At 36.6% G+C, this 23018-nt stretch overlaps 3 protein-coding genes, 1 long non-coding RNA gene and 1 other non-coding gene across 6 annotated transcripts; 4 read left to right on the plus strand and 1 right to left on the minus strand.

The window, feature by feature from the left end:
• The first annotated feature begins 395 nt into the window (after positions 1 to 395).
• Positions 396 to 2842, plus strand: LOC103942540 (sedoheptulose-1,7-bisphosphatase, chloroplastic). Its single transcript, XM_009352731.3, has 8 exons — positions 396 to 637; positions 787 to 906; positions 1035 to 1220; positions 1360 to 1441; positions 1573 to 1794; positions 1971 to 2071; positions 2164 to 2235; positions 2334 to 2842. Exons 1-8 carry the CDS (start codon positions 527 to 529, stop codon positions 2610 to 2612), a joined length of 1173 nt encoding a protein of 390 aa, XP_009351006.1. The 5' UTR covers positions 396 to 526; the 3' UTR covers positions 2613 to 2842.
• Positions 2843 to 6056: 3214 nt separating this feature from the next.
• LOC103942533 (laccase-4) lies at positions 6057 to 9057 on the plus strand. The gene is made up of 6 exons (XM_009352721.2): positions 6057 to 6188; positions 6321 to 6472; positions 6695 to 6939; positions 7141 to 7269; positions 7393 to 8313; positions 8681 to 9057. Exons 1-6 carry the CDS (start codon positions 6090 to 6092, stop codon positions 8809 to 8811), a joined length of 1677 nt encoding a protein of 558 aa, XP_009350996.2. The 5' UTR covers positions 6057 to 6089; the 3' UTR covers positions 8812 to 9057.
• A 116-nt stretch (positions 9058 to 9173) lies between these two features.
• On the minus strand, positions 9174 to 9246 carry TRNAR-CCU. Its single transcript has one exon. It is a non-coding gene; the product is annotated as a tRNA-Arg (tRNA).
• Positions 9247 to 10223: 977 nt separating this feature from the next.
• On the plus strand, positions 10224 to 13087 carry LOC125468935. 2 transcript variants are annotated; one of them, XR_007251284.1, is made up of 4 exons: positions 10224 to 10610; positions 10993 to 11068; positions 11954 to 12015; positions 13005 to 13087. It is a non-coding gene; the product is annotated as an uncharacterized LOC125468935 (long non-coding RNA). The 2 variants fall into 2 exon arrangements; XR_007251283.1 differs by lacking the exons at positions 11954 to 12015; positions 13005 to 13087 and having other exon boundaries at positions 10993 to 11725.
• A 1453-nt stretch (positions 13088 to 14540) lies between these two features.
• LOC103942517 (transcription factor DIVARICATA-like) lies at positions 14541 to 17622 on the plus strand. The gene is made up of 2 exons (XM_009352704.3): positions 14541 to 16321; positions 16951 to 17622. The coding sequence occupies exons 1-2, from the start codon at positions 15939 to 15941 to the stop codon at positions 17432 to 17434; spliced, it is 867 nt and encodes a 288-aa protein (XP_009350979.1). The 5' UTR covers positions 14541 to 15938; the 3' UTR covers positions 17435 to 17622.
• Positions 17623 to 23018: the final 5396 nt, after the last annotated feature.

The following is a 23018-nucleotide window of genomic DNA, read 5'->3' on the forward strand; positions in this document are numbered from 1 at the left end:
AAAGATGCATTTGCTCATTATGTGATTTAACCGAACTCTCCCTTCTTCTTGTATAAAAATATATCTATGTACTAAAAAAAATGAAGTTGAAGAGAAAAGTTTTTTTCATGTTTAACCCCCTTAAAATAAAAAATTCTTCTCCTCTCTACCTTCAATTTAAAAAGTTAACCTTCTAATCAATCATCCATGCCAAACGAGGTCTAAAGGTCCAACGAACACTACGAAATGAAATGGGAAAAATACGTAAGCAGAACAAACGCAGTTGGGCACGCACAAACTTACAAACAGTGGGTTACCATATCTCTTGGGAGGAGCAGTGCAGATAGCAGAGCCACAAATTTAAGATTGAAAGCCAATCCCCATGCCTAGTTAACTTCATGAAACGCAACACTTTGTCAGCATATCTAATCATCACCCTCCACGTGGCGAAACGCCGTTTCTCGCCCTATCTAGTAACCCCTCAACAAGTCAGTACTGAAAATCGTTCATCGGAATATCAATCTCTGGATTAGTATTTTCAAAAAGCATGGAGGCCACCATGGCTTGCTGCTCATCCGCCAGGGCGTTCCTGCCGGCTGCCGGCGTTGTGAGTCACCAGCATTCCACTTCACTTGTGGCTCCATCTTTTAGCTCCAAGGTTATTAGCATTTCATTTCAATTTTATGCATGTGTCACACGAGCAACCATTATATTAATACGCTTGCAATTTGATACACACGTATAACATATAGTGAATATCATCGCATGGTGTAATTGGAGCTTCATAGTTCATAATTGTGACTGCAGAGCCTAAAATCGAGCTCCCTCTTCGGAGAATCACTACGACAAGTGCCACGATCATCGCTCAAGGTTTCCAAGACAAAACATTATACCCATGTGACAAAATGTGCAATCGGTGATAGCCTGGTGAGTTACTGTAAAAACCGCTTTTATTCAACATAACTATTAGTTCGAAACTGAAAAAATTGTCTAAGAAACATAGGAAATGTAAAATTTTGTATCGTGACGGTGAAAGTTAAATCAATTGGGACTAGGAGGAGTTTCTTGCAAAGGCAACCCCGGATAAGGGTCTGATCCGGTTGCTGATAAGCATGGGAGAAGCACTGAGGACTATTTCCTTCAAGGTCAGAACAGCTGCTTGTGGAGGAACGGCCTGCATTAATTCTTTCGGGGATGAGCAGCTCGCCGTGGATATGCTTGCTGACAAGCTTTTGTTTGAGGTAATTTATCAGTGAAACGATAAGTATTGTATTGCCGGATGAAATTTGAAAGTCATTCTTTCAAATGCATCAGAATACAGGACATATATTTTCAGGAGATCAGCAGTAAAATTAATGCCTGTTACATTTGGTGCCTTAGGCCTTAAGTTACTCGCATGTCTGCAAATACGCTTGCTCTGAAGAGGTTCCGGAACTCCAAGACATGGGAGGCCCAATTGAAGGTCAGCGAGTCCTTGTAATGAATTGCTTTCTGATCTTAAATTTTTTATTTTTTTATTTTTTTTTATTTTTAAGTGGAGGATGAGATAATCGAAGGGATGAGCCTAGTTATCCAATTTTGCAATATGAACAGGTGGATTTAGTGTTGCTTTTGATCCGCTCGATGGCTCCAGCATTGTCGACACAAACTTCACTGTAGGCACCATCTTTGGTGTGTGGCCAGGAGATAAGTTAACTGGGGTAACAGGAAGAGACCAAGTTGCTGCAGCCATGGGAATTTACGGTCCTAGAACTACATATGTTCTTGCCATCAAGGGCTTCCCTGGAACCCACGAATTTCTTCTTCTCGATGAAGGTAAGATCGTAACAACATTACCCAAAAAAAAAATTGTTCTTCCTGTTACCATAAAAATATTTGCCGTCACAGTAATTTAAACCTCTCGTGTTCCAAAATTAAATTGTTCACCAAAAGTATGAGGTACTCAATCCTGCTGGCCTTAAAATCGTTATCTCACGCGAATGCTTGGTCAGGAAAGTGGCAGCATGTCAAAGAGACAACAGAGATTGGTGAAGGAAAGATGTTTTCGCCTGGAAATTTGAGAGCCACGTTTGACAATCCAGACTATGACAAGGTTTAAAGAGCAATATTATTTCATTACTGCATTAGTAATCAATAAATTCATCACTAATTTTCTTGTCCACTCTTTCTGCTTGTTAACAACAGTTGATCAACTACTATGTAAAAGAGAAGTACACATTGAGATACACCGGAGGAATGGTTCCGGATGTCAACCAGGTCTTCTCAACTTCTCCTTAACCGAACACACTATAAACTGCTAATTTATGTCTAGCGATCTTAACAAGTTTAAAACTTTATGATTTATTTATGTGCAGATAATTGTGAAAGAGAAAGGGGTTTTCACAAACGTTATATCTCCAACCACGAAAGCCAAGCTGAGGCTGTTATTTGAGGTAGCTCCATTAGGGTTGTTGATTGAGAATGCTGGAGGCTTTAGTAGTGATGGTCATCAGTCTGTGCTAGACAAGGTGGTCGTTAACCTCGACGATAGAACTCAGGTTGCTTATGGATCGAAAAATGAGATTATCCGGTTCGAAGAAACTCTATACGGATCATCCAGGCTCAAGGGGGTGCCTGTTGGAGCTGCAGCTTAAGCCATGCATTCCTTCCGTATAATGGTGCACAAATTTTCCCAAGGTGGTGGAAATGGATCCATCAAGTTCATTTTAATATATCGTTAATTAATCTTCATTTCACACATGGTTTAAATTATACTCAGATTCAGAGAGGTTTGCTTGTTACAGTTTGTATTAGGTATATGTGTAGCTGTGCACCTTAATCTAATTCACCTTTCTATAGCAACTTGGTGCGTGTTTACAAAGCATTGAAAGGCTGTCCAAATACCTAAAGTAGCAATGTTTTCCATGTGATTAGTATGATGATTAGGTTGTTCGTCAAATTTGCTGGCTTTGACCCATGCTTTAGTTTGAACAGAAGACGTCATTCATACCCTATCGGGGAGTACTCATTTGCGATGTAAAGTCTTTAATAAGAGTGATTAATTAATTTGGATGCTCACATTTTATTATGGTATTAAAGACATTATGTTTTTCTATTCATTCAATGATGATATGGCATTTTTATGGATAAGAAATTGAACACTTGGAAAAACAATGATAAAAAATAAATTCTAATAATTATAGTAAATCCAAATTTTTGTAATAAATTCTAATAAGCTCCAACCCAATTTGTCTTCCAAAGGTACATGCCAAAATCATATATTGTTTCATAGGATATTGATATTCCTTCATGAATAGCTCTGCTTTCATTTGAAAGAATGTTCCTACAATCAAATTATCTGTAGCAAAACACAGAAAAGCATCGTATGATTACTACATTCCCTTTTCAATTTTCTCCGGAAATGAAACGACGCGATTTTTATTTCTCAAATCATAATATAGCTACAATTTTCTCTTTTTGGTCACGCTTAATTTTTTTGACATACAAATTAACTTATGAAAATTTGAATTTGAGTTTGTTAAAAAGTTATTGGTGAATTTTAGTGTAGATACTGAAATTTCGGTGAAAAAAAAAGTTTGTTTACACATAGAACTCAAAGTTCCGATTTTACCTTCAGGCATCTGAGGCCAGAACTGCGAAATGGCGCGGATCAGTAGGGGGCATTGTTGAAGCTCCTGTAGACAAAGTCTGGAGCATGGTTTTTCAAACCCAAAGACTAGGCGAATAGACGCTGATGGTTGAGCGCTGCACTGATCTAGCCAGAGAGGATGGCGGATACGTTCGGTTAATCTCGGGCTTCATGTTCCCTAAAGAAGATGGAAAAGGTCACGGATCATGGACTCATTACAACATAGTTATGCGTACAAACTGGAAGCAAGCAATGTAGGGTTGGATGGATCTGTAAATTAAGTGAAGCTTGGAGATTATGGGGACGAGTTCCTAGTTGGCTGGTCATTTGAGGTCAACCCTTAGAACGTGCATTTGAGGACAGCATTGTAGATTATCTAGGGTTTCTGTTTAAGTCTTGCATTAACAGATTGATCAGGCTGCTTTAGAAGCAGCATCCAAGAGGGTTTGAGTAGAATGTTAGTGTACATGTTTTCGTTTAAATAAAGTAAATAAAAAATAAAAATTAACTCTCTGTTCTTTTTCTTTTCCTTTGGGTAGACCTATACTATGTTGAATTGAAATTGTTAAGGTTTCAAGGATTTTAGAGAGGCGGTCTAGTAGCTAACTACTAGTTGATTGAATATTGATATTGTTCTTGACTTATCTATTTAGTTTAACAAGTGTGAAGTTTTATAAAGCATGTAGTCCAATATTCTAATGTATAGGGTTTTGGATTTCTATCCATGTGTTGCGGGTTCGAAATTCTCTTATTTCCTAAATTATTATAATAGTTTCGAACTCTTTTCCTGTCTAACAATAGTGTGAAGTTTTATACACAAAGCATCAATATCAGTAGCAGAACCCCTCTTCATATAATCTTTATTTTATTTTGAAAAGTTTTCCACATGGAACTTCACATTTTTCAACAAAAATAATGGGGAAAATGAGGGATTTGAGAACCCAACCCGAAAAAGATGTAATATTTAAATTGATGGGGAAGTTGAGATGTTAGTACAAATCCCATCCTCCGCTTTTAATCTTGACGTTTCTGGACAGGACAACATGCCATCTCAGTCCATGAAAACCATTCCTCAACTATTTTTCACTTTTTTATTTCCCATTTTTGGTCTACCATCCATATGTCTCGGAGTATACTATTCTGGAAAAGTAAAAGCCTTCAAGCTCGGCTGGCTTTTTTTATCGAGGAATTCAACTAAAAAATAAAGAAAAATGGTGGAACGTTCCCTCATGGAAGTATGCATTTCATTAGTTTTCTTCTTGTCCTCTGGCGGTGTCTGTCCATCACCAAAAAATGGTTTCTTCCAATTCAAGTTTAACAAATCCAACTCTGGTTGGCTAAGTCCCAACTGTGAAAAAGTTTTAAGATTAGAACAGGTTATCGAGTCGATCGTGACGATTGTACCAAAAGAACAGTAATAACAACTAGAAAATATGAATGGGAATAAGATTTGGCGACACAACGAGATGTATTTTTAAAACTAAAAGTTGTTTAAAATCATTTCAGTTCTTCACGTTTCATAAAAATGAAAACCAAAAACTAATATCAAGCCAAATTTTAGGTCTTAATTTAATGCCGGCTTCAGAGAGGATTGTCACGTTTGGAATCCTCTGCGGCAGCTCTGTCTCCTTGCTGTGCTGTGCTGTTGGTCTTCATCCACTCTTTTTGGTTGAGAGTATGAATCTTCAAACGGGACAACAATCACGGTTCTTATGAGATTGAGTATGTGCAGAATTTGGGGGGGAGATTCAGACTGGGATTGAAAATACCACCATCCGAGACGGCGTGGCCGAGGATGTTGACAATTTCGGTGAGGGAAGGTTTAAACGAACTTCACCATTCTCCAAAGATTTCGCCAGCTTTCCTAATGTCTCCATTATAATAGTCTGCATACAGAAGGTCATCCGGTCATTGATTCTCGACTGTTAGATGAACGTTGATGAAATCTGACGGTCCATAGACTGGTATGGTCTGGTGCCGGGTTGCACCCAAGAGAATTTTTCAAAATTTTGAAGTTGAAAACAAAATTGTTATCTAACGGTAATTATGTTACATTATACCTACTGAAAATTGTTACAATTTACCTTGGCTAATAACTGGAAAATATTACTGATAGACGCGTGCCGACATATCAGGGAAACTCAACGTGAAAATCTGTCAAAAACCAGGTTTATCTGTGAGAGAGAGAGAGAGAGAGAGAGAGAGAGTTGTGCAGGTGGGCAGTAGTTGTCAAAGAAAGAGGCAGGAAGTGCAGAAGATAGCTTCAACATGGACAGATTACTACTACAATTGTGTAACATGCAAGAAAAAACCATATACATTTGCTCACATTTCTCATTCACCTACCACGAGACCTAAAATAACTTATCACTTTTTCAGATTATTTGCTTCTTTATATAAGATTAAGGTGGTCCATGTAACTACACTACATAATCCATATAACAACAGCAATTCACACACATCTAAGAGCTCCTTACCAAACATGGAGTTCTTGGGGCTTCGATTTCGAACAATGTTGTTCTTGTTTGCCTTCTTGTATCCCGCATTCGTCGAGTCCTTGATTCGACACTATAAATTCAGTGTAAGTACATTCAGGACATATGACTTCATCTTGTTTTAAATTAAGCTCGCATGTATTGATGTTAGAGTACCAGCTAGTGTGGCATTAATGGCTGAAATAAATAAATATATATATATATGTATATATATGCAGGTGGTCTACAAGAACACAACAAATCTTTGTTCCTATAAGCCCATCGTCACCGTGAACGGGAAGTTCCCCGGACCAACCCTCTACGCAAGGGAAGATGATACTGTAATTGTAAGGGTCACCAACCATGTGAAATACAATGTCACAATCCACTGGTGAGAACTATTCCATTCCCACAAATATACGATAAACTTATGCGAGACTACTATTGGCAAGTGACAGTTATGAATGAAAAAAAGTTAAACTAAAAGATTATATGTGTCCAAATTTGATGTTTGGTTTTGTATTTTTCTAAATGTGTCATCTTTTAACTAAAGTATATTGTAGAAGTCGATGAAATTCCTAATAAAATGATGATATAATTTCGGTAATGGCAGGCATGGGGTAAAACAACGTGGAACAGGTTGGTCAGACGGGCCAGCATACATCACACAATGCCCCATACAGCCTGGCCAAAACTACATCTACAATTTCACACTTACAGGCCAAAGAGGCACCCTTCTTTGGCATGCACACGACTCTTGGCTAAGGGCCACTCTACATGGTGCTATCGTCATCTTACCTAAGAGAAGCACTCCTTACCCTTTTCCCACACCTGATGAGGAAAAAATTATCATCATGGGTAAGTTGAGACGGTTTCAGTCGCAATATGTTGTACTATTGTTTAATATGTTTAGTCCCAATGTTTACTAGCTCACAAAATAGCGGCTAGAAAATTTGTCTAATATAATTGAAATAGTCCAGTCGAAGATGAGCCACCAAACGAGCCCTAGTGATTGCAGCTTTGTTATTTGGTAATTTGACTTTAGCCTTTTAATTGCAGCTGAATGGTGGAAATCAGATGTTGAAGATGTGATCAATCAAGCTACACAGTCTGGCCTGCCACCAAATGTCTCAGATGCACACACCATCAATGGCCGCGTAGGACCACTTCCTGGTTGCTCTTCTCAGGGTACTGAAATGGGGTATACTTAGTACCACACATGTGATTTGCCAAAACTAACCTTACTTCCTGTACAAGCAAAGTGATCCAAGGGATGCAACATAACAATTTTGTGTTTTGCATATATGCTAGGGGGCTACACTTTACATGTTGAAAATGGCAAGACCTACATGCTACGCATTGTGAACGCTGCGATAAACGATGAATTGTTCTTCAAGGTAGCAGGGCACAACCTAACCGTTGTAGAAGTCGACGCCTCCTACACCAAGCCGTTCCAAACTGACACAATATACACCGGTCCAGGTCAAACCACAAACGTAATTCTAACAGCAAACCAGGGGATTGGCAAGTACTTCATAACAGCGTCTCCTTTCATGGACGCACCAATTGGGTTCGACAATGCAACTGTGATCGCTACTTTGCGCTACAAAGGCACCCCGGCAAATCCCACAGCTATCTTAACCAGCATTCCTCCTCGCAATGCAACCCCGTTAACAGACGCTTTTGTTGACTCCCTTCGAAGCCTCAATTCGAAACAATACCCAGCCGATGTCCCATTAACTATAGACCATTCGCTTTTTTTCACCATTTCAGTTGGTGCAAATCCATGTGCTGCATGTGTCAGTGGAAGCAAACTAGTATCTGCCATCAACAATGTTAGCTTCGTGATGCCAAGTATCTCTCTCCTTCAAGCATATTACTACAACGTAAAGGGAGTCTACACACTTGATTTTCCGGCAAACCCTCCAATTCCTTTTAATTACACCGGCACATCTCCGGCGAACCTTCAGACCACAAACGGGACAAGACTATACCGGCTGGAGTATAATTCGACGGTTCAGATTGTGTTGCAAGGCACTGCTATCATAGCACCAGAGAGCCATCCAACCCATCTTCATGGATTCAATTTCTTTGTGGTTGGGAAAGGATTAGGTAATTTTGATCCAAAGAAGGACCCAGAAAAATTTAATCTTGTTGACCCAGTTGAGAGGAACACAGTATCAGTACCTACTGCTGGATGGACTGCAATCAGATTCAGAGCAAATAATCCAGGTAATAAAATCTACCACAATATTCCGTTTTGTGTAGTTTTATACTCTGTTAATGACATGTTTGCTTACTTGAAATGGGCTCCGGACTTGTTCCGATTCATTACTTCCCTTTTGTTCCGACGTTACCATTTGTTACCTACCTAATACCTGAGAATCGAGAATTAGATTGATAAGAGTAGTTATTCTCATTGCCGTTCCTAAATCTTCCATATTCCTGACTTCCTCGATTCATGATTTCTCGCATTTTAAGTACGTAACATGCCCTACAGTGGCAAGTTCACTCATCTTAGTGCCAACATGCTAACATATTTTTTTACAGATAAAATGCAATTAATTAGAAATATGTTATTCTTTTTCGTGAATGGTAGGCATTTGGTTCCTGCATTGTCACTTGGAAGTTCACACATCATGGGGGCTGAAGATGGCATTCTTAGTGGAAAACGGAGAAGGACAAAACGAGTCTCTGCCACCACCTCCGACTGATCTTCCAACCTGCTAGAATTTCCAATCCGAACGGCTTTTGAATCGAGGCTGGAGGCTCGAGACATCGAAAGAGTGAGTGTTCCAGGTAGAATATGAACTGAATTGAGAAGCACACAATTGAAAAGATGGTTTGGTACAGGGAATGAAACAGAAGCAGCTGCTTAAAAGAGTGAATAAGTTTGTCAATTTTTGAATTTCTTGTACTTTGTCAATTTTTTGTGTTGAATTTAGTTTCACACATATATATAATAAATGTTTGGTCTGTAAGAATTTCTATATTGTCTTCTTGATGATTCATTTTTTTTATTTACTCCTTTAAATTTGTAAATATAATTCTGCAAAAAAGAAATATATATATAGAAAACAGACAAAAATGATCGCGCCAGATAGGGGTCGAACCTATGACCTTCTGCTTAGGAAACAGACGCTCTATCCACTGAGCTACAGGCGCTTGTTGGTAGGCATATGCGGTTGAATCATATTTAATGCTCAAAAGTGAGTTGGCAAAGGCTACCGGATTATAGAAAAATGAGAATGACACCCCATTTTTGTCCTCCAATGCCCCATTGTTCAATCTTGTTCATTATTTTTATTTGACTTGTGCAATTTGATGGCAAGAAAAAAAAGTGTGTAAAAATTAACTCTCTAAAATATCAGTATTCTTATAAGAAATTGGAACTGTGGTGGTCAATTTATTTGGTATTACTAGTAAAAAAAAGTCAAGTAGCTTAAATAGAACTACACCAATTGCAATTTTAAGCTTTTGTGAATGTGTCAAACCGAATGACCATTTCTTTTATCTTAATCTATTTTACACATGTAGTATAGACTACTAACTATTTGTTAAAATTTGAAGTAGAGTGGGATTTAGTAGTAACTAAGTTATTGAGATTTGAAATTTATGTGCTACAATATGAAATATTGTAGCTAGTCATAAAATTATTTTGTCCTAATTAAGCTAACAAAGATGTAAAATGCAAAAGAAATGGACTTCGGCCCAAACCAAACCGTCGAAATAAGTTTTGGTTTGGTTCGATTTTTTTCATGATTCTTGATACAATCAAACCGAAAATAAACCGTCCTAGTATAATTAGTTTGGTGGCAATTTTATTATTTTAAAGATATCGATTCACCAAGCAAGGGAATGATGCTCATCCGTACCTAATTTGATCCACCCAAAATTATTTCTATACTAAAACCCAAACGGCAGTGTACTGTTCACGGACAGTGGAGTGGCGAAAATGCCCTCCAAATTTTTTCCCATCAGCTGTATCTTTGAACTTTTTCTACAGTACAATGACGATTCTACTCTTGGCAACGACGCGTCTGTCATCGGTGGTTCTTCCGCTCCAGTTCTAGTCTGCCTTTTCTTTGGGTTCCCTTCTCTCTCTCAGCATTTTCAGCATTTCCTTATTTTGGAGCCTAGGTTTTTCTCTCTCCCACGCCTGCGTTGTTCTGGCTATCCGTCCTTTGCGTCTTTGTCTCGCCGATTATTCACGGCTGTTTTCTTCTCGGAAAACTAACGATCTCTGGTGAGTTTTTTGCGTTTCTTGCCGTGTCTAATTTCAATTTTTTTTTTCGTTGTTTGGGTGTGTGTGGCTGTGCGATGCAGTTCGATTTTTGGTTTCAGGAAAAGTTATCAATGCGATCTAAGGTTTTTTTGGTGAGTTTTCTGCTTTGCTGATTGTATGTTGTTTGATTCTTTTTTCGTGCTTTGGGTCTGCCTTTCTGATATGCTTTCATATTTGGCTTCAGCAAAAGAAGTTTGAATTTTGGCCTTTCTGTCTGCAACCTGGCAAGCTGTTTGCGATCAAGGTATTTAACTTTTTTTTTTTTTTTTTGGTGCTGGTTCTTTCTTCGGTGATGGTTTGTTTGATTGGTCAAAAAATGAAATAAATAAATTATGAGATTTACTGAATTATGCTTCATTTAATTAAATCTTTGGTTTTGTTGGGTTGTCATTGTTTGGCCTGTTCTAAACTTATATATCTTGGGTTGTCAATTTTTTCGGTTGTCATTTTTTCCTTTTATTTTCTGCTGGAAGCACTATTATATTCATGCTAATTTTGATGAAAAGGAAATGTGTTTAATTGAAGGGTTAAATATGTATGAAGCAGGACATAGTATGCTATAATACATTTTTCCTTTTATTCTCTGTTTCTTCGTTATCGATTTCATAGGATTTGGGTTTGGGCAGATCAATCCTGCAAACCGCTTCAATAACATGTCTTGGAACTCAATTGGCCACTATCAGCGCAGCCTCCATATTCTTGGTAATACACCAGAAGCAATCATCTCATGGCTTGAAAAGGATGGAAAGACAAATCCAGGGCAATCACATAGCATTAGCTCATCAGACATAATCAACGTTTGGAAATGCTTTGTCTTATTTATTTATTTATTTGATTAACAATTCAAACTTATCTTTGTATTTATTAGTATCTTCATTTCATTGACAATTCAAGCATATCTTTTTTGTGTTTTTTTTTTTTTCTGAGTGTTTAATTTTATTTGATTTTCTTAATTTGTTCAAAGGATGCTTTGGTTAGTAGCCATCTTATTTAATGATTTTTTTTTCTTTTGGTTTTTGAGCACCAATGGTATTGGTGAATGGTGAAGAGGTTTGTATGGGTTCATGTATCTTAAACATGTAGTGAGAAGTGAGGGTTTTGTTTTAGTATTTTAGATAATTTGAGGAACATGTAGATACTAAGATTTGTGGTTGCTTTCTTAAACCATGATAAAGCAGTCCATGTAATTTTAACATAGATATAATTTTTTTATCTAATGCATGAGTATATGAAATGTTAATACGATAATATATTGGGCAACACTATGTGATTTAAAATGCGAAGAGAGACAATGAACCATGTTTGATATTTTATTTGTGTTGGTTGTTTTAAATTTGAGCTTTTTTGAGTTGGATTCATGTGTTTTGTTTAAGATATCATTTTTGGTTTATGAATGGTTTGCCAGTGTGAAAGTTTGCATATTTTTTATGGTTGGATTCATGGGTTTTCTTAAGCTTTGAAGTTCTTAGTTTTTATCAAGAAATTTAATCTGGGTTTCATTTATTTGTGAAACTAGCACTTTTTTGTGAAGATTTTCAGTAAATGATTGCTTATTTGGCTTTAAATTTGATCTCTTTAAATTTCCAGGTTGTTCTAGACTTTGTCAACAGTGAAGAGTTGTCTTCAACAGAGCTCGATAGCAACTCTAGGTTAGTCTGAATTGCTAGTAGATATGATTTTTCTTTAATTTATTCATCTTCTTCCAAATTTATGTGCAAATATTTTTGAAGCCCAAGTGATTCAAAGTTCAAATTTATTTGTAAAGTGTAAGTGTGGGTGTGGACACCCAATATAACTTTTACATGGTGTTGCTATCTGGTATTTGATAGAATTATATTGGGGACTGTCTAAATTTTGGTTTTAGCTACAGATGAAGCGAAATAAAAAGGTTATAAATTAGAGGTATAATTTAATTATTATATTTGATGCGTCATTTGATTAAATGAATACAGTAGGAACATTGATTTGACGTATGTGCTTTCGTATGGAAAATTGAATTTTTTGTGTTTATAAGTGCGTATATACTCAATATTTATTTTAATTACAATGGAATTGACTGAAAATTATGGAGAATTAGTGTAAATTTACACACTTGAAGAAATAGAATGAAAATGTAAGTAAAGAAAAATTAGAATGTAATACATAATATCTTTGTGTGTGTGTGTGTGTGTGTAAGGGATTGATGACTAAATGTGCCACGTTAAGAAATTGCTTATTTCGTTAGTTAAGGGCAGCAATTGATAGAAGCATAACCAAACCCAGGTAAGAGTCACATTTTGGTTGCCTTCCTATCCTTATTTTTTGTATTTTTCACTTAGCTCTATGTTGTTAACTGCAAATTTTGGTATTTTGTTCCCATTAGTTTTATCTACTAATTATTGTTCTACGAATTGTATTCTTCAGTTAAATAATGATTAACTAGAATGTTCCAAAAAAAATAAATAAATAAATAAAATCAAGCATTGCAGTGTTCGGGATGATAATTTATATCCAATATGATCATTAGCCAGTCGAGAACCTAATTTTGGAATTGGGTTTTTTAATGTTTTGTTGTGTGTAAATTTCTTGCTTTGCCTACCAAGAATCTAATAACAAAAGGCTTAGTTATTTTCCCCAAATGGTTTTCAATTTGTTGTAGGTAAACAAGAGCTACTGGACTATTATGCACAGGGGAATGGAAGGAAAGTAAAAATTCAAGCTTTTAATACAAATTGGAAATTAAGCGACACTAAACAAACGATAGGTAAAACTAACCACTACTTTCTTTCCATTTAAATATAAATCAATTGATTACCACTACTTTCTTTCCATTTAAATATAAATCAATTGATTAAGTCTGTTTTAAAATGAAGTTTCAATTGTTTTCAAATTCTAACAACGATCTCCTACACGTTAAGATAATCTACTTAGAGTTTTGATCCACTTTTGATTAAGCAGAATTTCAATTTTTTTCCATATAAAGTTTCCATTTTTCTTTAGAGTAAGAGAAGAAGCTTTAATTTGGGTTTACAATTTTTCCCTTTGTAGATTTTCAAAGTAGTACCAAGCTTTCAAAAGGCACTTCAGGTTCTGGATTTTTTTTTTTATGCTTTTGTTATATCAGGTTCTAAATTGCCCAACACAATTTTTTCCTTTGTCTAATCTACTCCAAAGACAGGCTCAGCAAAAGGAGGAAAGGTTTAAGCAGGTATGTGTACTATGTGTTTTCATCAATACTTTCTCAGAATGTGCCTTCATTGTTGGTTTCTGTACTATTTTTCTCTGTCTAAAAATTTGAAATAAATATGATCTTTTCACTATCGCTTCTCCTTCCAAGTTTTTTCCACATAAAATAAAACAACAAATAAATATTTTGTTTCCCTTTTTCTACTTTATTCTTTTGCAGCAAAACAAGCATGATTTTGTTGGTACTGCTTATTTAGTGAAGCAACAGTTTCATATTGTGAACTGTTTTGCGTGTTTATCACTTTATTCTTTATGGTTTCAGTTTCCTAAATGAAGTTTGACATGTATGGAATTTGACAATTTACAACCATAAACTTCATTTCGCCCATGGACACCTATTTTGTTCCTTATTGTTGATAGAGTTGTAAATAAATTTGCACATGTATGTAAATAGTATTGTCTACTGTATATACGTATATAATTTTTTTAGAAATTCTATGTGTTATACAATTTTCATTCCCGCAGCAACGCGCGGGCACCCTTGCTAGTATAAACTAAAGAATAATACTTCTAACCGTTTTCATCGATTTAAACAGTTCGGTCGGTTTGATGTCCACTCCTAAACTTTAAAGATAAAATCAATCCAACCTCAAACTGAACGATGCCCATCCATAATTAATTTAACCCCCACAAAATATGAATTAATGAATAACACTTTTGAAATGTTGTTTTCCAATCTGTTACATAAAGAGAAAATTGTAGCAATAGTCCGTCAACTTCAAACCAATTAGAGCAATGGTCCCTCAACTAAAAATTCATGACTATCGGTCCATTAACTCATCAAAACGTGTAGCTATAGTCCTTTTCGTTAACACTATTAGAATTCCGTCAAAATGAGTTATGTTGGAATGATCATTACTCCAATGGGGTTAATGTTAAAGGACCATTGCTCCAATTATGTTAAAGTTGAGGGATCATTTATTCAGTTGGATTAAAGTTGTGGGGTCATTGCTACAATTTTTCTTATTTAGTTTTCTATATTTGCCCATCGATTTAGCCTCATGTGTCACACATGATTCATTTTGACAGAAGTTCTAACAAAGTTAAATAAAATAATATAGCTACACATTTTGAGAAGTTAAGGAACCAATACTCATAAATTTTTAATAAAAAAAATCATTACTCCAATTGAATTAAAACTGATATATCATTACTACAATTTCTTCGTTACATAAAAGCCACAAAACACAACAGAAATCCCACTTAAAAAGAAAAAAAAAATAAAAAATGAACCACTGACTGAGGACATAAACATCCGAAATTTATACCCCGGCAGAAAAGGAGAAAAGAAATCCCACTTACGCAATCTAATTTTCCTTTTTGGGTAAGACAAAGTTTCTCAAAAAGAGGGAAGTTCTGTCTAGATAGGTACCCACAGTCCAATCTCACCATATAAGAAGCATTTTTTCCTTAAATTTTTTTAGTGTGAAGAAACACAGGTCGACGCATCAAGTACCATCAGTAATTACAAAAAAAAAAAATTCAAAAATCAAATTACTTATATTAACATTGAGCGTATACTGGCACAAAAAAAATTTCTTTATTTAACAGCCGTCACAGAATACAACACTTGCTGTAAGTGGTTCTGATTATCTGATTAATTTCTTTGATATATCACTCTCCTTTCCCAGTCTATATATATATATATATATATGTATCCACACACACACACCTATATATATTTATCCTTTTCTCTTCCTTCTCTTCAAAGCAACGAAGCCAATAAATCCTTTTCCCGCTTTTCTCAGCCCCCTAGAATCTTTCTTTTTCCTCAACTGGGTATTTTTTCTTGCTGTTCAACCCTTCATCTTTCATCTTCTTTCTATACACACACACACCTATATATATTTATCCTTTTCTCTTCCTTCTCTTCAAAGCAACGAAGCCAGTAATTCTTTTTCCCGCTTTTCTCAGCCCCCTAGAATCTTTCTTTTTCCTCAACTGGGTATTTTTTCTTGCTGTTCAACCCTTCATCTTTCATCTTCTTTCTGGTTAATTTCCAAAAATTTCAACTTTTTACGATGTGGGTTGCTTTCAGATAGATAAAGCCCTCGCCTTTGAGTTTAATTTCGTTCAAATCCCAAAAATTCATCTGGGTTTTTCCCATTCTCTCTCTAGGATTATACCCAACGAACCAAATCAGATTTTCTCAGGGTTTTCCAAGATTCTCCGCGATTCCCAAAAAGTGGATTCTTTCCAAGATTCTTTAGTCTATGCTATCTAGGAAAAAGGAGATTCTTGATTCCCAGTAGAAGATTCTGAATTGATTGCCTTCTTAAGCTTTACTTCAATAGCTTCCGACTAAATAAGTGAAGCAGTTCCTGATATTTTTACGGCTTGTAAAAGCATGGAGACCTTGTATCCGGCTTCAAACATGGCGGATTATGATTGGTACTCAGAGTGGACTAAGGAGGAGAACAAGATGTTTGAGAGTGCCCTGGCGATGTTCGATGAGAAAACGCCGGACAGGTGGCGGAAGGTGGCGGAGATGATACCGGGGAAGACGGAGATCGACGTGATCAAACAGTACCAGGACCTGGAGGAAGATGTTTGTGAAATAGAATCCGGGAGGTTTCCGATTCCTCCAGGGTACCCTCAGTCGTACTTCACATTGGAGTTGGGGGATGATCGAGATTTCGATGCGAATCGAAAGAGGCCGGCCAAGGCAGCGGCGAGGGGTTCTGATCAGGAGAGGAAGAAGGGAATTCCATGGACACCCGAAGAGCACAGGTTTAATTATCTCCATCCATCCATTTTTTGTAGAATTGTCCTCAACTATTGTGCTAGTTATACATTTCGTAGTTCCGAAATTTAACAGCTTATGAAAAATTAATATGAAAGCTCTAGTTCAATATTAGGAAATCATTATGTGGATGAAACTTTTGTTTTCTTTAATTTCCAATTAGTTTTTATGACAAGATGATATTCTAAGCTTACTCTAATCAGCGGGAAAAGAATTCAAATTTGGATGCTGCGAAATGGTGGATATACTGCCATAGCCAACTGACCTAACCCACACGTGTAATTTCCAACTATTTTTTATGAACCAAATGGAATTTTCTACCACTCTGGCTTCTGTTCTAGACATTAGTTCAAAAGCAGTCATCTATTCAAATCTTCATATCCAACTTAATTCTGATGTAGCGGAGTAATTTCCGCACTCCGAGTTTTACCTTCCACACTCGGCCTTATTTATGTCTCTTGATTCTCCTTGGACTTGAAGTATGGCGGTGAATAAATTATGATAGAAGACAATTCCGCACTCACTACCATGTTAGTCAAATTGCACGTGGATAGGTTTGATTTCTCTGTGTGATCTTGCTATTTTTATTGGCTTGATTGCTGGTAATGAATTGTAGGCGGTTTCTGCTGGGACTTCTAAAGCACGGGAAAGGGGACTGGAGAAACATCTCTCGGAATTATGTGGTCACTAAAACTCCCACACAAGTAGCAAGCCATGCTCAGAAATACTTCATGAGGCAACATTCAGGCGGGAAAGATAAAAGGCGGCCAAGCATCCATGACATAACCACTGTCAACCTCACAAGCAATACTCCACCAGAAACTAACGGGTCTCCTTCAGACCAGTCTCCACCAGAGCAGAAGTCCACTGAATCGCCAAACGTTTTACTTGACTGGAATGCAGCTGATGATGGAGGAGCCGCCATGGTTTTCGGCTCTACTCATGGCAATCTCTTAGATCCATCTCCATATGATGGACCGGCAGATGGGATTAAAATGCAGTTTCAGAAACTATACAGCCACGCTCATTATGCTGCTCACGCCACACCTCAAAATTCGCTATATCTAAGGCAGTCCGCGAGACATCAGATTCATGGATAAAAACAGGCCTAGTAAACGATTTTCATCAGAATTTCGGTGTTGGTTTTATTTTTTACGCGTTTGTGTTGGATTGATTTAGCTTAATAAGGACTTGGTTTTCGTACATAGTTCTTGAACATTGTGAAATGGAAATTAATTGTAAATTGCTCTTTCCCTTCAGGGCTTGAGTGTGTCTACATTTCCCAGTCCGGAGGTTTATTTGAGTTGTAAAATAAACACGTATATATTGCATCCCACGACCATCCTGCAAGATTTATGCCGCACCGGAGAAAACCCCGTAAATAATATATGCATACTGACGTGAATCTAGACAAGACTAAAACATTTTCGTGACAAATGTCCGACATATGATATAGTCGGACAACCTTGCCGAAGTTCCTCTTGAATTTGCACTTGGATGGCTGAGGTTGATCAGATCACTCTTATGGTTGCATCACACGGGAATGATCTTGCAACCGCCAGGGAAAAGGAGCCATGTCATTGGCTGATGTGGCTGCTGACTCACTCTGCACCTCTTTTGAAAATTCCACAGTATCTAACATATTGCTTTACCTTTTTCTTCTCATTAAAAAGACCTTTCCGCCATTGTTTTGCTTCTTAAACAAAATCCAATACCGGGCAAATTGACGGAGTGGCCCTCAACCACTAAGATGCTGAGTTTGCATTCCACTCGATAAGCATCCATCTACCTCATTCCATCTTAGGATGCAGGACGTTCCACGTAAGAAAGGCCAATTTGTATTTTTGCCATTCGATGTTGGAGCCAATACCATTGTTGATGGTGACAAGACTTTTTGCATCAGCATAGTGCCATTTGTTTAGGTCTACCCCAAGCGTCATGCTTTGCTCTTTACAGGATTTGATCGATAACTATTTCGTTTTTATTTTTTAGTTTTGTTTGATCTTCAAGCTCCAATGTTTCTTTGCTAGTTTTTCATGTGGTTAGCGATTTTGTACTTGTTTACCAGAGTGCGTTCACGGTTAAACCGATGCAATTTGAATCCAACATAAGGCGAGAAAAGCTGCATGTGATATAATATCTCAATGAATAAGCTGTAGAGTTTGATTTCAAAACATCTCGGTATTGTTAATAGCGAACTCTGGAAACCAAATCTCTCGACAAAAGCTCTACTATGTTTTGATGTGAGCATGCACCGGATGAATGGAGCAGTTGGTGTCCAGCCAAGGATCCAACAGTTAATAATCCAATGGCCAAAGTTGTCAGTGTATAATATACACCCATGCATAATAGCCATTTTCGAATGTACAATTAGATTCTTCTCTAACTATTACTTATATCGAGCCACACGATAAACAAGTCTCTAGACTCTCTAATAGTATAACTACTTAGATGGGGCCTGATGAATATGGATTCGAGTCCACTAGAAATACTCTTTTGGTGACCAAGTGATCACAAAATTTTATGTTCACTTGTTTTTAGATTTGATATCAAGAATGGAAAACAAATAAACATATTTTTAGTGCTCACTCAACCATTAATATCAAATTCAAAAATAAGTTACCATATATTATTAGTCACCATGTGACACAGAGAACGAGACATTTGATTTTGCAAATGATAAATTATGATGTGTAATACCGTGCGACTGTGTCTGTTTTATTTGAGTGGTCTCTTCTACCTACCAAAAATGTATCGATCGAGTTATATTGTGTGAAAAGAACTTTAGTGCACGTAATTGTCACCTTTGCACATATTAATTTTGTAAACCACACACACTCAGCATTTAAAAGTTACAAAGCAACATGAAAAATATGATTATCCTTTTTAATAATAACCTTTTATCTGCTAAGATTAGTCATCTTTCTGCAACTTGCATGAGAAAGCATTCTGGCCCCTTTATTCCAATTTTGATCAAATCTTTGTGAAAGTTTCACCGACCTCACATGGATATTAGGATAATCTTCGAGGAAAGATTGTTGATCGCACATATGACATTCTCTTATTGGACAGAGAACAAATTGTGGCAAGCAATCGGTCATTCTAAGTTGCTCTTCGAATTAGCAGATAAATTTGTGTAAGTTTCTACTTATTGTGTTATTTGTAGGACATGTCTCACAAAAGTATGTGTTGTGATTTTTTGTAATTCAGTCACCCTTAACCCCACTCGGTATTAATTCGATGTGAGACTTGTCCTTGTCAGTCAGCACTGTCGAATATCTTTTCTCAAATTAAAGGATAAAATTAAGTAACAATGTTATACTTACAAATATTTGCTGAATTCAATAACTAGATGCCCTAAAAAATTTTAGGAAATTCAAGGGATGTATCCGAGTCAACCGAAACATAAATGTATAATACATTGACCATTTTTTTTTTTTTTGGCAATTTGCCTAACTTACCACCTAAGGTACACTATGGTACTGTACTGTATCAAAGTTCCAGATGAAGTCAAACAAGTCTATATTAGAACATTCCCATTTTAATGTTAAACTGATGCGTTCTTCGCCAGCGGCAATCAACGAAGCAGAACTCCAGAAAAAAGAAAGAAGAAGAAAATGGAGTGGTTGAAGGTCGGGGAATCATGCAGTGGGAGTTGGGGTGGGAGGGAAGGGGGAGGGGGAGGTGGAGGTGAGTGATGGTAGGGAGGTCCGCAGGATCTAGAGAGGATCTATTCCCCCAAAGCACCATCTTGCGTGCCAAGAAATTTAATTATTTATTTTTATTATAAACATATTGCCATATTAATCTACGTTAAAAGAGAGAGAGACGAATTTGAAATCAAAACGCAATGCGTTAAACAAAAAAACTATCCATCAAAAATAATCCATCACTACATGTGTTAAGAAAATTTTGAGAATTTAGAAATTATTTAAAAGTTGAGAATATCAAATATTATAAATGCAAAGTAGGAGAAGAGGATACTAAGGAAAATTCAATTGAAAATGAGAAGTTGCTCATCCATTATCAATTGGAAGTTGACTTGATCCCAATGGAAGGTCACCCACTAATTGCCACCTTTTAGATGGAGACTTGAAAAAGTCATATAATAATCGTGTTAGTATTAATGCGTTGACATTTTTTCTTTTGAAATTTAACGGTTGAATGCGTGCTGAAGAATTTCATGAAATTTAACGGTGAGTCTGAGCCACATAAAAGGCAAATATATACCACATGTTGAACTCCATAGTATAATACCTTGACAATAACTTGTACCTAAGGGGCCAAAACTTTGTTCCTTCACACCAACAATTCCCGGGCGTCATCAGTTGTAGAAAATCATTTATCTATCCTTCTTGACATGAACGATTACGTGATAAGACAGATAGACACATATGGCTGGATGAACTGGTGAAAGGGAATTTTTCCTGGCTACAAGTTGAGTTGCTGATAATTGTTGCAGAATTGAAGTTTCTTACCAGGGGCGAGGGCCCAACCTCTTACTACCTCGCCATTAAAAGATAGATTTTGCTAATTCTTCCTCACCTAGTTTTGCTCCAAGTCCAACAATATGAGGAAAGATGAGAACTGGATCACAAATAGATGTGTTCTGAGCTTCATATGTGTAGTGGTTGCTTGTTCCCTGTTGGCTTTTACCTTTTGGTGTCAAATGGTCGACAAGCCACCGCTACATTAGGGGCACATAAACCATGCTCGTCAACCAAGTTTGTTCAGCAATCGTAACAATCTGCAGCTTCACATGGTATTAAAACTCCAGTTGGGAAACAAATTGACGAAGTCTGAGGCCATCGGATTTGATACTCCGATCCAATTGAGTCGGTTATGACAATATCACTCTTCAATTTTAAACTCGATACATCCCCACTCTGCCGCAGAAAGTACAATAGCTTCCCAGTAAGATTGACTCAGCATACAAATACCAGTCGCGCTACTCTTGAAATTGAAACAAACTTCCTGGGCAAGAGAAGCTGTTCGATAACTATTTACAGCATCTGTACTTGTTTATCAAATTGAAGCAATCTGCACCACCATGCTTTGCTCTTTACAGCATCTGTTCGATAACTATTTCGATTTTATTTTTTAGTTTTGTTTGGTCTTCAACTCTAATGTTTCTTTTCAAGTTTTTCATGTGGTTAGCGAGTGCATTCACGGCTACATCCGACGCAATTCGAATCCAACATAAGGCGAGAGAAACTGTACGAGGTCTAATATCTTAATATATAAGGTGTAGAGGTTAATTTCAAAACATCTCGGTATTGTTAATAGCGAACCCTGGTAACCAAACCTCTTGACGAAAGCTCTACTATGTTCCGATGTAGAGCATGCACCGGATAAATGGAGCAGTTGGTGTCCAGCTAAGGATCCAACAGTTAATAATCCAATGGCCAAAGTTGTCAGTGTATAATATACACCCATGCATAATAGTCATCTTCGAATGTACAATTAGATTCTTCTCTAACTATTACTTACATCGAGCCACACGATAAATAAATATCTAGACTCTCTAATAGTTTGACTACTTAGCTAGGGCCTTATGAATATGGGTTTGAGTCCACTAGAAATATTCTTTCGGTGACCAAGTGGCCACAAAATTTATGTTCACTTATTCTTAGATTTGATATCAAGGGTGGAGAACAAATGAACATATTTTTAGTGTTCAATCAACCGTTAATATCAAATTCAAAAATAAATTACCATATATTATTAGTCACCATGTGACACAAAGAATGAGACTTTTGATTCCGTAAATGACAAATTATGCTATGTAATATGGTGCGACTGTGTTTGTTTTATTTGAGTTGGTTTTTTTTCTACCTACCAAAAATGTATAGTAATATTGTGAGGAAACAACTTAGTGCACGTAATTGTCACTTTTGCACGTAATAATTTTGTAAACCATGTCCATACACACTCAGCATTAAAAAGTTACAAAGCAACATGAGCAATATGACTATCATTTTTAGTAACCTTTTATTTTCTAAGATTAGTCATCTTTCTGCAACTTGCATGAGGAAAGCATTCTGGCCCCTTTATTCCAATTTTGATCTAATCTTTGTGAAAGTTTCACCGACCTCACATGGATTTTAGGATAATCTTCCAGGAAAAATCATTCCCTCATATATGATATTGTATTATTAGATAAAGAACAAACTGTGGCAATGCAATTGATCATTCTAAGTTGCTCTCCAAATTAGCAGATAAATTTGTGTAAATTTCTACTCATTGCGCTACTTGTCAGACACGTCTCAAGAAAGTATGTTATGTGACTTTTTGTAATTTAGTTGCCACTAACCCACTTATGCCTTAACTCAAGTGTAAGGCTTGTCCATTTCAGGCAAGCTGCAGAAGATCTTTTCTCAAATTAGAGGATAAGATTAGGTGACCATGTTATATTTACACATATATTGCTGAATTTAATAACTACATGCCCGAAAGAATTTTAGGAAATTCAAGGGATGTATCCGAGTCACCCAAAACATAAATGTATAAATACACTGTAATTTTGCAATTTGCCTAATTTATAACCTAAAGTGACTTATGGTACTGTGCTGTTATCAAAGTTCCAAATGAAGTCAAACGAGTCCATATTACAACATTCCCATTTTAATGTTAAATTGATGACCGCTAGTGCACGGGAACAGATCCTCTTTGGATCCAAACTAT

Source organism: the organism of the source record quoted next, unplaced genomic scaffold (assembly GCF_019419815.1).
Source record: "Pyrus x bretschneideri cultivar Hongxiangsu unplaced genomic scaffold, Pyrus_bretschneideri_v1 Contig4, whole genome shotgun sequence".
NCBI classification, from domain to species: domain Eukaryota; kingdom Viridiplantae; phylum Streptophyta; class Magnoliopsida; order Rosales; family Rosaceae; genus Pyrus; species Pyrus x bretschneideri.

Excerpts from the sequence above, each read along its gene's own strand:
- LOC103942533 (XM_009352721.2), top strand. The coding sequence starts at position 6,090 with ATGGAGTTCTTGGGGCTTCGATTTCGAACAATGTTGTTCTTGTTTGCC. Across the intron at positions 6,189-6,320 it reads TTCGACACTATAAATTCAGT|GTGGTCTACAAGAACACAAC; the intron begins GTAAGTACATTC and ends ATATATATGCAG. Across the intron at positions 6,940-7,140 it reads GGAAAAAATTATCATCATGG|CTGAATGGTGGAAATCAGAT; the intron begins GTAAGTTGAGAC and ends TTTTAATTGCAG.
- LOC103942517 (XM_009352704.3), top strand. The coding sequence starts at position 15,939 with ATGGAGACCTTGTATCCGGCTTCAAACATGGCGGATTATGATTGGTAC. Across the intron at positions 16,322-16,950 it reads TGGACACCCGAAGAGCACAG|GCGGTTTCTGCTGGGACTTC; the intron begins GTTTAATTATCT and ends AATGAATTGTAG.
- LOC103942540 (XM_009352731.3), top strand. The coding sequence starts at position 527 with ATGGAGGCCACCATGGCTTGCTGCTCATCCGCCAGGGCGTTCCTGCCG. Across the intron at positions 1,221-1,359 it reads CTGACAAGCTTTTGTTTGAG|GCCTTAAGTTACTCGCATGT; the intron begins GTAATTTATCAG and ends TTGGTGCCTTAG. Across the intron at positions 2,072-2,163 it reads ACAATCCAGACTATGACAAG|TTGATCAACTACTATGTAAA; the intron begins GTTTAAAGAGCA and ends TGTTAACAACAG.